The 13,371-nt window shown below is 41.1% G+C and overlaps 1 protein-coding gene across 1 annotated transcript; it reads left to right on the top strand.

The window, feature by feature from the left end:
* Positions 1–599: 599 nt before the first annotated feature.
* RRM2 (ribonucleotide reductase regulatory subunit M2) lies at positions 600–6,369 on the top strand. The gene is made up of 10 exons (XM_007935100.2): positions 600–695; positions 998–1,063; positions 1,599–1,745; positions 2,021–2,137; positions 2,451–2,584; positions 4,444–4,538; positions 4,656–4,789; positions 5,817–5,921; positions 6,014–6,127; positions 6,217–6,369. Exons 1-10 carry the CDS (start codon positions 600–602, stop codon positions 6,367–6,369), a joined length of 1,161 nt encoding a protein of 386 aa, XP_007933291.1.
* Positions 6,370–13,371: the final 7,002 nt, after the last annotated feature.

Below are 13,371 nucleotides of genomic sequence, written 5' to 3'. Positions count from 1 at the left end.
GCTTTCTCCCCCAGCCAGGGGGCGTTTTACAGGCATTTGCACCAACCTCCTTGCAAAATCATTTTTTGACCCAGTTCTGAGTTCCGAGTTCCGAGAAGAAACTTTTAACCTATAGGTGGAGCTGCAGAACAGACTCCTCCTACCCTGCCGGGCGCGACCCGCAAAGCACCAATCGGCCTGCCTCACACAATCCCAAACGGTTTTCGGGTTAAGTGCCCGCGCGCCAAACAAATCACTGAGACGAGCTGGGGCTGCAACTTTTTTTCGAGGCGGACCCTCAGGGGCTTGGACAGCAACATCCCGACTTAACCTGTGGTTCCTGGAGATCCCGGGGGGACCCCAGGGGAGAATCCCAGGAGTCCAAGAAGTCCCACGACAAGCCCTTCCGCACTGCGCTTGAATCTCCCGCGTGAAGCGTGGCAAGGAGTCCGATAGGGCGCATCCAATGGGGAGGCGGCACCAGACCCTTCTCATTGGCTCGCGCCCAACCTTAAGTGTATTTAAATGCTGCCGAGGTGGCGCGAAATCGCCTGTTTTGCCTGGTTTCTGAGCTCTTCTGCGACCTCAATCTACTTCTCTCAGACTCTTAGGTCACTACCATGCTCTCAGTCCGCGTGCCGCTCGCCACCATTGACAACCAGCAGCTCCAGCTTTCTCCCATGAAAGGGCTTAGCCTGGTGGACAAGGAGAACACGGTGAGCGTGCATATTTATGAGGAGCCCTGGCCTAGTGGTTGAAGCACTGGGCTGCGTAGGTTGGCAGTTTGAACCCACCAGCCACTCAAGGAAGAAGGCTGTGGCAGTCTGCTTCCGTAAAGATGACAGCCTTGGAAACTTTATGGGGCAGCTCTATGCTGTGAGTCAACTCCACGGCATTGAGTTTAATGAATGCATGTGTGTATGACTGGGTACGGAGCTGGTGGGGTGCCTGTGGGAACGTGGGTAAGGACCGGCAGAAAGGAGACCCACACCCAGCTAACTGCGTATCTTCCTTGCAGCCCCCATCCCTCAGCAGTACCCGTGTCCTGGCCAGCAAGGCTGCGAGGAAAATCTTCCAGGAGCCGGTGAGTAGCTGGCTTAGGGGAGGGATAAGTAGGAAAATGTGCAGAGGCCGCCTGCGCAGAGAAGCTCTGAGGTAGGGGGCAGCCTTGAAGAGACTGTTCTTGGCGCCAAAGCCTTACTCATTGTCTCTTCAGCTGTTTTCCCGCTTGCCCCATCACTCCACCTCTTCCTCTCCCCACCCCCACCCCTGCATCCTTTTTCCCGCCAAAGTGCCCCTCCCTATAATTTCCTATTATATATATATATATTTCTAGATTATCCTCATTTTATATTATATGTAATACATATATGACATATAACGTACTGTTTACTATTTACATATTATATAGAATTATTACATATTATTAGATTTTATATATATATATATATTTTTGCACATACTATTTTATTTATAAATAAGATGTATTTCTTGCCCTTGCTTAGGTCGAACCTCATGAAATTGCCAAAGGTTCAGTGTGTTCCAGCTGAAAAAAATGGCAATTTCATAGGATTCAATGTAAATTTAGCCAACATTTTTGTTGCATTTTCCTCCAACAGGAGAAAACTAAAATACCTGCCTCCAGCGTGGAGGATGAACCATTGCTGAGAGAAAATCCTCGCCGCTTTGTCATCTTCCCTATCGAATACCATGATATTTGGCAGATGTATAAGAAAGCTGAGGCTTCCTTTTGGACAGCTGAGGAGGTAATTCAGGAACTTGCAGCACTGCTCTTGACTCCAGGAGAGACCCTTATCTTATGGTAGCTAGTTATAACTTGTTTGAAATATACTTTACATCCCTCTTGGGGACATTTACCTGCTGAGGATGTTAGAGGTTCTAGTCGGTAAAGGAAACTATGAGGGATATAATTTATCAATGGTGCTTGTAGACTTAACAGAAAATTTAAGTTATATGTGTTAAGTCCTGCATGTTTGAATCTCTTCCCTTTGTGCTAATATTGTGGACTTCTCAACTTCAGGTGGATCTTTCCAAGGACATTCAGCACTGGGAAACCCTGAAGCCTGAGGAGAGATATTTTATATCACATGTTCTAGCTTTCTTTGCAGCAAGTGATGGTATAGTGAATGAAAACTTGGTGAGTTTAAAAAAAAAAAAAAAAGTGCTTTTATTCACTTGACGATTTAAGATAGAAATTTTTTTCCCTCATGTTTATAATTTTTTTATATACAGAATGTGTATATATATTTATAAAAGCTATTTATGTTACATGGCATCTCCAATTTTACAATGTGCTTTGTAGTTATTTTATTATGATATTTCACAGAGGAGCTCAAAAACAATGTTAAATTAAATGGTAGAGTGTAATGTGACCAATATCCATCCATTGACAGGTTGAGTCGTTTTCTGGTAGTTTTTCCTCAGGCTTAACATTAATGTTTTACCACTAGGTGGAGCGATTTAGCCAAGAAGTTCAGATTACAGAAGCTCGCTGCTTCTATGGCTTCCAAATTGCCATGGAAAACATACATTCTGAAATGTATAGTCTTCTTATTGACACGTACATTAAAGATTCTAAAGAAAGGTGAGTATTATGGTGATGTGCCAAGATGTTTAGGACTCACTAATTGTTACAAAGTGGAAATGTTCCCCAGGATTTTCTTAGTAGATTGCCCTTGACTTTTTCTTGTAGTGCCACTGGGTGGATTTGAACCACTAACCTTTAGGTTAGCAGCCAATAGCAAATTGCTTGCATTTCCTAGGAACCTTTTTGCATTCGTATAGGAATAGCAAAATGAATCTACAATTGCTGGGCAGACAGTTATAAAAATAGGCCTAAATTTATTTTATTAGCCAATCATTTAAAAACAAAGTTATTAGATATTCCAGTTTTAGAATTGGAAGTATACTGTGAAAAGTCCAATCTAATATTTATTTTGGGGGGGATCCCTAAAAGTTATATATAATGAACTAAAACTTGGGTCTGATAAATCACTTGTTAGGTGCCTTTCTTTGAATTGATTCCAACTCAGCAATCCTGTGTACAATAGAATGAAACTGCCCAGGCCTGCACCCTCCTCATAATTCTTGAGCCCATTTTTGCAGCCACTTTGTTAATGGCCCTCTACATTACCAAGTATGATACTTCTCCAGGGACTGGTCTGTCCTGATAACATGTCCAAAGTATGTGAGACGAAGCTTCTAAAGAGCTTGGCTAAAAATACTAGTTTATACTTGGAGATAATGGAAGAAAAATAAAGGTAGATTAGGACCTATTTTGGGTTTGGAAGTTGATTGGATGGAAGGAAATTAGAAATATGCTGTTGCATGGTCTAGATAACTAAGTGTTTGCCTTGTATAAAATGGAAGTGGTGAACCTATAGGAAATTGTAGACTACTTGGAAGAATGAATGGTAACTTGAAAGCCTCGCAGGGATAGAGGAAACTTTGGGATAGGGGAAGATTGAATACTTTTGGATACAGAAATGGGAGAAGGTGTGATTAGTATGAAACGTATGATTATGAGTTAAGAACCAGAAGGTGGGTAGTAGGATCAGGAAGACCTGATGGTTAAACTTCAAAAGCAAGGTAGAGGTAGAGACAGGTTTCTGAAATAGAGGAGGACCTTGAGGTGAACAAATGGTGTTTGAGTACCTTTAGAAAACAAGGTCATCTAGGAAGTAACAGGCTGGGAAATCAGTAGCCTTCTTGAGGTGTGGGCACTGGGACAAATGGGAGGTGGCGAGAGATAGTAAAGAAGACTCAGTTAAGTGAATTTGTGTAGAGCTCAATCTGTTTACTTTTCTGATTTGGGATTAACAGTGCAGGCATAGAATTATACTCAGAAACGATCTTATCTTTCGTTTATTGATTTGATTATTTTATTCTGAGAGTGATAGTCTTTGGGGACAGGCTATTTAGTGGGATAATAGCATAGCTTAAGTAGTCCTAGCAGTTAAGATTTTATGGTTCAAATTGAAGAAAATAGGGCCTATGAAACATGTCATGATCTGGACTTGAAATAAGAATTAAGACAATGAACAAATGCCATTAGTGTAATAGGCAAAGAGTTTTAGTATTACATTGTGGGACTCAATATGAACTAAAACCAAAACCAAAACCAAACGCATTGCCATTGAGTGAGTCGATTGTGACTCAGTGACCCGCTTTGGGTTTCCGAGGTGGTGAATCTTTAGAGAAGTACATTGCTCAGTCTTCCTTCTGCAGAGTGGCTGGTAGATTTTCCTAACATAAATCAAATGTTGAGATTTTAAAAAGAATTATAGAAGAAAAAGCAAATCAGCAAAAAACATTCAAGTTCTTCCTTTGGGAAAAGAATTGGCAAACGTTTGAATTTGGCCTCAGACCCAACTGACACTGTTGTCTAGAAGTTTATGATTGAAGGTCTTTGCTGTAATTGCTGATGCTATACATGCCTTCTAGGGAATTTCTTTTCAATGCCATTGAAACTATGCCTTGTGTAAAGAAGAAGGCAGATTGGGCCTTGCGTTGGATTGGGGACAAAGAAGCTACCTATGGTAAGGATACCTTTGACCATACTTAAAACTTGATTTTCTGTGTAATGTTGTGGTTTGTTGGTTCTTCCTAGAATAGTAATAATCACTAGAGATATTTTGGTGTTAACTCTTTAATAGGAGAGCGTGTTGTAGCCTTTGCAGCAGTAGAAGGAATCTTCTTTTCTGGTTCTTTTGCATCAATATTCTGGCTCAAGAAACGAGGATTAATGCCTGGCCTCACATTTTCCAATGAACTTATTAGCAGAGATGAGGTGAGTCTATTCAAATAACAAGCTAATCTGCATTCTTTAAACACTTACCACTCTTAGGTGCTATCTTGTATTCACTGAAGGGAACCCAAGTATACCAAGTTACATTATCCACATTTAACATGTGAGCTTAGCCATATACTCAGTAAAGAGTAAAATACCTTAAATTACTGAAATTATTTTACTCATATTCTTATGTTACATTTATATGTACATAGTGCCTTGCAGGCTTGAATGTACAAAACTACAGTTAACTGATGGGATTTTTCAAGAGATACTGTATTACAATTGTTGATTATTGATTTTTGCCAGGTACTTATACTTCTAGTTAGCTCAATATGACTAATAAAATCCTAGAGTTGGTAAGCATCGTAATGAAATGAGAATCCATTCTGTTCCAATGAGTGCCTTTAAATGCACTTGATTTGATTGAAGAAATAAAGATGCCCAGATATTTTTAGTTTATATCCCATCTGGAAGGCAAGAAACATGAACCTACCACAGTTGGATCCCAGTGTACAGATAAAATATTTGATCTCTTATGGGAAGATCTTCCCCTATAGAAAGATTAGGATTTTGGGGGTTTAATGCACTAGGACTTGCAAACTGAATTCATCTTGAAATTGCATTACTGATTTCCTGTGCATTTGATTGTAAATTTAAAAATTAATCTAGTTTCTGAAAATTGCCTTTCCTGCTGGGAGTAGTAGCAAAATTAGAGCTCATAGCTGGGGAGAAAAAGAACACTTTGAGAGGAATTTCTGCTGCATTCTTTACCATCACTCAAAGCAGCAAGATACAGACCTGTCATAATCTAGGTGGCAGTGTTGTGGGTCTTTGATGGGGCTGAGACTGCCTCAACATAAGCAGAGTAGAGATGTAGTCAACATCCCTTTGACAACTTAAATGCTCTTTGTATGGCCAAGCAAGTTATATGAGGAGTGTATAAAAATGGATAAAGCTATTTCATATTCTAAGTTAATGGTAGAATTTCTTTGGCTTCATAGTGATCTTAAACTTTTTTTTCTAGGGTTTACACTGTGACTTTGCCTGCCTAATGTTCAAACATCTGCTGCACAAACCTTCGGAGCAGAGGGTAAAAGAAATAATTATTAATGCTGTGAGGATAGAACAGGTGGGTTATGGGTAAGGGTCACCCTCATGCTTACTTGAAGACAAATGTCTTTGTGCTTCATTTCTATTCAGAAGCTTTGCTTTGGTCCATAGGAGTTCCTTACCGAGGCCTTGCCTGTAAAGCTTATTGGAATGAATTGCACTTTAATGAAGCGGTACATTGAATTTGTGGCCGACAGACTAATGCTGGAACTGGGTTTTAACAAGGTAGAGTATTATTTATAGCTGTTTATAGCCTCTCTGGTTTGTTGTGAAACTGGTGTTCTGTATTTATATTTTGATGTGAACCTTTTCAGGTGTTCAGAGTAGAGAATCCATTTGACTTTATGGAGAATATTTCACTGGAAGGGAAGACTAACTTCTTTGAGAAGAGAGTAGGCGAGTATCAGAGGATGGGAGTGATGTCAAGTCCAACAGAGAATTCTTTTACCCTGGATGCTGACTTCTAAATGAACTGAAGATGTGCTCTTATTTTGCTGGTTTTTCCCCCCCTTCTCATCCAAAAAAAAAAAAAAAAATCAGCTAGTTTAAATATATAAACAGGCCAGACCATGTGAATTGACTCAAGTAGGATAAACCTTAATTAAGGGCATCTTAGAAACTGTAGCTACCTCAAAACCAATCCTGTTTATTAACAATGCTATTAGTGTCACCTAGAATGAGAGGATTTCTAAGACAAAGGCTACTTGGATTTTTGTGAGAAATCTTGTCAGTGGTTTTTGTAAGTAGGCTAGATGTAGAGGACTTTTCTTGTAGCTATCCCAGCAGCACTCTTGGGTTTAGAGTGGGGAGACCCTTGAGCTAGTTTGATCCAGCAGGATTAAACAAACATTCCATCAGTTGGAAGATGTCAGCCTCACTGCTTCAAAGCAGGTTTTAAGGTTTACTTATTAGTTTGTATATAAAACTGGCACTTTACATGCAAATACACATTGTACTGTTAAGGTAAAAGCCTGATTTAGCCTAACTTTGTTAGTTTCTACACCAAATACATACAAGGTATTTTACTACTTAATGGGAGTCAATTCACATTTCACCAGGTAACTGAAAGAAGTTAAACCTGTGTGGACTAGGCGTATAACGTTATCTCTAAACTTTGCTTTCTTTAATGTATTAAAGTATTTTAAAATCCATTTTATAGTCAATCCTGTGCATGCCTCGAGTTTAGCCAGTTAATACAATGTAGAAGCTAAGTTTATTTTTATCCTGTAGTCTAACATTATTAATTTTCTTTAATGTTTGTTGTGTAAATAGCCAGTTTTTTTATTCCTGTAATATGGGATCTTTTTCTGCCTTTTAAATTATTGTTACCAATTCTGTGAGTGATAAAATTTACATTTCAATCCGGGAACAAAAAATGGGAAATGTTTTTCAAAGACTTACAGTTTATTTGCTTTTCATCAATTCTGAGCATGGACTTTTCTAATTGCCTATTGTGGCACAAGGTACAGGGTTCCTAGGTATACCTGAAAGGTGATGCCCAAAGCTACACTACATGTGGAATTTGTGAATTCCAGCATTCAGTAGAGTAAATTTTCTAAAACCCTTGGGTGAGTAACTTCTCTGGGTTTCTTGTTTTCCCATCTGTGAAATAACGATGCAGGAATAGATAGCTGAAACAGATGGCTGAAAGTCTTCCCAGCTCGTGTTTTGCAGCAAATTGACCTGTGTGGATTGTTTCCTTTGTTTATAAATGCCATTTCCTGACTCAAAAGCTCACCTACCTTCATAAAACCTTGTGAGATTTGTAATACCCTGTTCATTTCCAAATTAAATTATCCCTTAAATCATACTACTTTGATGTTCAGTTATTCATTTAACAAACTTAACTACTTTGTCAGGAGCCCCAGTAGTGCACTGGTTAAAGTGCTTGGCTGTTAACTGAAAGGTTGGCAGTTTTATCCACCAGCCGCTTCATGAGAGAAAGATGTGGCAGTCTGTTTCCATGAAGATTTACAGCCTTAATTCTATTAGTGGAAAATACTTGGGTTTTCCTTCTTGGACTGGTTTCCACTTTACCTTACATGGGTTCTGGCTCTCTCAGGTTTTACTATATGTGCTCCAGATGTGCTAGGGCCTAGCTAGCCTCTATGGGAGAGGCACATTCCATTTCATGTGAACTCTCTTGCTCAGAGAGCAAACTTATGAAAGCCTTCCCCTCTGTGCACTTGGCAGTCATGGCTTTCTGATCCAACTTGAGCACTGGCTCTGTGTGAAGCGTGAACTAATGCCATCCAGGTAGGCAGCTGGCTAGCTTTTTCTGTATGTTACTGAGAATTGGTGACTCTGCCAGTGTTAGTCTGGAGATCTGATAATGGTTTAAACTTCTTTTCTGCATAGTGAGTCCCAGCCCTTTGTCAGTGAGTGGCAAGATCAGAGTGGTTCCACCAAGATGGCAGACCAAGGTAACCTGAAAACTGCTGTTTCACACATCTACCAATGATAAGCAACATAAAGAGTTAGCTTCCTAGAAGAAAATTCCCAGATCCTGGACATAAAGACAGAAGATGACCCTGTAAGCCTATACTTATACTAACCCTGAGGGTAGTTAATAGTCTCAGATACCTTAAGGAAAATGTTCTAACACCTACTTGGTATTAGATAAACCTTAATTAAGAAGGAGGGGTTGTCCTGCACCAGGGAGAAAGTTAGAGCTAAAAACATAAAGCCAGAACCCACAGTGAAATGGGCTAGAGAGTAATCAACTCACCTGTCCAGAGGAAAGGATGAGGATGCTAATTTTTTCTAGATGCTAGCGGATCAAGGCCCTTGGCCTGTACTTCTCAGATTTTGGGTCTAGGAACTGGAGGAGATAAATGCTGGTTAGTACATTACCCCTAACCTAGCTGCATGTAATTTCCCCAGAGCTCAAATTATAAAACACACGGAAACAAGTCATGCGAAAGTCCGCAGATGCAACAGGTATAAAAATCCCCAAGAACCAGCTAGAATTTCTCAGAAGACATATTTGCTTTGGAGTCAGTTCTGACTCAGTGACCCTATAGGACAGTAGAACTGCCCCACAGGGTTTCTTAGGCTGTGATCTTTATGGGAGCAGATTGGTGAGTCTTTTCTCATGGAATGGCTAGGGAGTAGAAACTACAAACTTCAGTTAGCTAAGGGCCTAACAAATTGTGACACCAGAGTTCCTTGGAATACTTTATAACCATTGGAATTAAAGCTCAAATGGACTGCTTAATAAGATTAGACACAGTTGAGGAATGAGTGAACTGAACTATAGCTAAAGAACTTAACCCAAATGCAGCAGAGATAAATAGAAGGAAAATATGAAGGGACATGAGAGATGTGGAAGATAAAATGTAAGTGCACGTTATTTCTAAAGGGAAGGCAATATTTGAAGAGACTGAATTTTCCAGAATTGGCAAAAGACTCATGCTTAATGAGAAATCTATCGGATAAATGAGAAGAAACCCATACAAGACTTGTAATGAAGCTACTGAACATACACAAATTTAATGGAAGTTCATGGGAATGATAGATTCTCACACAATCATTTAAAAACAACAAAAACCCAGCAATAATAGAAACCAAAAGGTCATAGAATCATCTTTAAAATGCTCAGAAATTATTTGGAACTTATTTGGAAGGCAAAGATGTTTTCAGACAAAGTTTACTGTTTATGCCAAAAGAGCTGCTAAAGAATAGGAAGAAAAGAACTGAGCCAAAAGAATGGTGGTGAGTAAAAAAATTGGTAAATATGCAGTAAATCTAAGCTTTGGTAGAAGCAAAGGGGAATTAAAATACTGGACAACAATAACAAGACTAATAGAAGTGAGAGCTGTTACATGGGGGAATTGCAGTCAACATCAGGAGATAAAATGTATGAACTGCTGTATGGAAAATGAGTTTGCTCTGTAAACTTTCAAGCAATATTTATGTTTAAAAATTTAAGAGTGACCACTGAAAGAAGAGAACCAGAATGTATAACTTCCAAAGCTATAGGGGGGTATTGTGTTGTTATGGGCCATGGAATCTGACCCGACTCATAGTGACCCCTCGGGTTTTCAAGGTAGTATCACTATGGAAGTAGATTGCCCCATCTTCCTTCCAAGGAGTGGCTGGTGGGTTTGAACCCCTAGCCTTCTGGTTAGCAGTCAAGTGCCTTAGGCACTATGCTACCAGAGCTCCTGTAGCGGGGGTAGGAGAGTTAAAGTTTGATCAGTTTAATAGAAGGCAGAAAAGATTGGGGGTTTGTGTGGGGAAATGTATGGATAGCTCAAAAAAATGGTAGAAATAAATGAAAATAAAGCACAATAAATATAGATTAATCAAGTAAAAGACAAACTGAAGGTTCAATTAAAATTCTGGCTACATTTCTAAAGGTCACATAAAGGAATAAAGTAAAAGGGTGGGAAATGATTTGCCATGTTAAACATGTTATAAGGAATAAAAGACAAAGGCAAAGGGTCTTATTGAAAGTTATGAGCATCTGGAAAAACAACTGCACCTGACAATGTGGATCCCCTGCAGTGTGCTTGGGTGTTGTAGTGGTTAAGTTTGTGTGTCAACTTGGCTGGGCCTGGTTGAGTGGCTGGACAGCTGAATGTAGTTATTCCCCATGGTGTGATTGCTAATTAACTCCACGGTGGAATCTATTGGAGCAGCTGAGTAGCTGCTTTGGGTATGTGGTTTGCTTCCCATATGTAAGAAACAGCTTTCGGAATGGTCTCTAGCTTAGGCACACTTGAACCCTGCATGTAGCCATGTTGTTTAGCAGCCTGCCATGCTCTGCTGACCTTGGGACTTTCAATGGACTTGAATTAGTGGTCTGCCGTGTGCTTTGGTAACATGGAGACTGCCTTTTTACTTGTCAACCTTGGGCTTGTCAGCCTCAGCAGCCAGCAGCTGAGTGAAGGAAGGCCTCCAGCTTCAGTGGGCCAGGAGCAGGAGGCAGAGCTGAAGCCCAAGGATGAGGGGCTTTCACCCAGCCCCTAGAGCCTGGCACTTTGAACTCATACTTAAAGCCTCCAAACTTCGAGAATAAACTGTTAAAGCCATCCCATTGGTATATTCTCAGAGTGGCACTAGGTAACCAGAACAGGTATTTATAGCCTTCCTTCCTCAGGGAATTGAAGTCCTGGGCACCATGTAACTGAGGGAAATGTCTTGGTTCTGACCATACCCTCTTTATTCACTGCCTTCCTTGTCCTCCCCTGGTTTTCTACATAGTTCCTGAGTTAGATTTTATTCCAACTGTGGAAATAGTCTTAAGCAATTGCTTGAAAGCTCGAACCTTGGGTATTTTTCACCTGTCTGGCAATTGCAGTTCATGTTCCTATGAGACACCTATCCTCTCCTGTGTTGTGGGTGTTGGGAAAAACCTGGCCTCAGAACTACCAGTATGGGGTCTGGGGGCCAGCCTGGACTGGGCAGGGTGCTAACTTGGAACAATAGTGGGTGTCATAGCTGCGCATGAGTTGAGGGCTACATCAAGTAGCAGCCCAAGGGCTATGAAGGGAGAACACTACACCATCTCGGGTATCACCCAGACAGTGTGTGAACAGTTGTGAAATGTGACCACCGTGTAACCCAGAGACAAGGGGCCACGAGTTGATATCTGTAGGTGGAGAGTGAAATGAGGTCTTGACATGTACCACTGAGGTGAGGATGTCAGGGTCCTAATTCAGGGCTGGCTGAGCCTTAGTGGCTGTGGTAGACTAGTGAGTTTAAAGGAATGGGGGCTTGGAGATGCTTGCTGAGTCTGCATGTAATTCAGGCTGTGTTCACCCTCCACTCCTCCCACTTATGCAGAGATGGGAGGAGTGCTGTTGTCCTTGGCTTTGGCAGCATAGAATCTGGATATGGCTATGAAAGTAAAGGGCTCTGGTGGTGCAGTGCCTAAAGCATTTATTTGACTGCTAACCAGAAGGTCAGTGGTTCAAACCCACCAGCTGCTCCGCTGAAGGAAGATGGATGGGGCAATCTACTTCCATAAAGATGTATAGCCTTGGAAACTATGGCGGTCGCTATGAGTCAGAATCCACTCGATGGCAGTGGGATTTGGTTATGGCTATGAAAAGGCTCTCCATGAGATCACTGATTCACCCCTGTTGCCCTGTATTCAAAGTTCCCCTGGCTAGAGTTTTCATTTAGGGGGATTGAAGTCTTATGTTAATGGTGGTGGAATGATTTGGGGAAAAAATTAACAAGAATGGTTGTACAGCTTGAATGGAATCATTGCTACTAAATTATACACGTAGAAACTGTTGAGAATAGAGTATGTTTTGTTATGTATATTTTCACTGCGATAATAAAAACGTCTCCCTTGGCTATAGCCACTGAGGTTCAAGACTAATGAGGATCCTGTTTTTGCTAATCAGATCAGGCTTATGTTTGGTTTGGGGCGTGGGGGTAGGAGGGACAGACCATTTTTGCTCCTGGCCTTGGCCATTGGGTCTGGGTCCCCTGTGGCCATCTTATAGCCAGGAGCAGCAGGCCTGTCTGAGTGGAGCCCACACACTGAGAAAAGGAGACTGATCCATGGAGAAACTGAGTCCTTATGAGTGTTACGTTTCTGAGTCCATCCATGTCTGAAATCCACACCCTAGATTGTTCACTTAGTGAGGCAATGAATTCCCAAAGGATTGATTCCATTCTCTTCTTACATACAAGAGTTCTATTGGAACACAGTCCACACACGTTGATGCAAGGCTTGCTACACAATTGTCTAATGATTTTTCACTTTATGAGGTACTTTCACAGAACTTCATTTCCTCTTTACAACAACCCCAGGGGAGAGATTATTATTCTCATTTTACAGATTCTTACGTAGAAGCTTAGAGAGGTTAAGTGCCTTGCACACAATAAATTAGTGGCAGACCAGAATAAAAGAACTCAAGTGTCCTGAGCCCCATAGCCTCACTCTGTCCCTTTACTGCACAAAATAAAATAATAAAAAATATAATTGCTGTCAAGTCAATATAGACTTACAGTGACCCTATAGGACAGAGTACAACTGTCCCCATAGCGTTTCCAAGACTGTAATCTTTATGGAAGCTGACTGCCACAACCTTCTCCCGCAGAGCCCTAGTGGGTTCAAACCGATAACCTTTCAATTAGCAGCTGGTCACTTAACCACTGCACTACAGGGCTCCTCCTCTTATAGCATACAACCCCCTTTATGAAAAAATAGGCACCCTGACCTCTTTCACAGTGGTCCTCCTGAATAACTTCGGCTTCTGAAACTGCTTCAGCTGATGAGAGTTTTGTCAAAGGAAGGGTTTGTATTGTTGCTTCCTTTGTCCTACCTTTCCTGTGAGCGTGGACCCTGCCATGGGCAAGTGGGAAGCAAAACTCTGCCTCTTGTCACCATGACCAAGCAGATCCTACCCAGACAGGGATGGGAGCTCCCTGATTGTCTGCAACTCAGAAAATGTCATGACTAGCCCAGGCTTTGGACCCAGAAAGTCACTTCTGCTTTGCTTCTGCCT

This window comes from Orycteropus afer, unplaced genomic scaffold (assembly GCF_000298275.1).
Source record: "Orycteropus afer afer isolate SDZICR_OR568_19922 unplaced genomic scaffold, OryAfe1.0 scaffold00025, whole genome shotgun sequence".
Classification (NCBI taxonomy): Eukaryota; Metazoa; Chordata; class Mammalia; order Tubulidentata; family Orycteropodidae; genus Orycteropus; species Orycteropus afer.
Note: the sequence above shows the minus strand (reverse complement) of the source record. Positions and strands in the feature narration are given on the sequence as shown.

What these genes read in the sequence shown, in the direction of transcription:
- RRM2 (XM_007935100.2), top strand. Translation starts at nt 600, where the DNA reads ATGCTCTCAGTCCGCGTGCCGCTCGCCACCATTGACAACCAGCAGCTC. An exon ending in GGAAAATCTTCCAGGAGCCG is followed by an intron (nt 1,064 to 1,598) that starts GTGAGTAGCTGG and finishes TTCCTCCAACAG; the next exon opens with GAGAAAACTAAAATACCTGC. An exon ending in GTATAGTGAATGAAAACTTG is followed by an intron (nt 2,138 to 2,450) that starts GTGAGTTTAAAA and finishes TTTTACCACTAG; the next exon opens with GTGGAGCGATTTAGCCAAGA.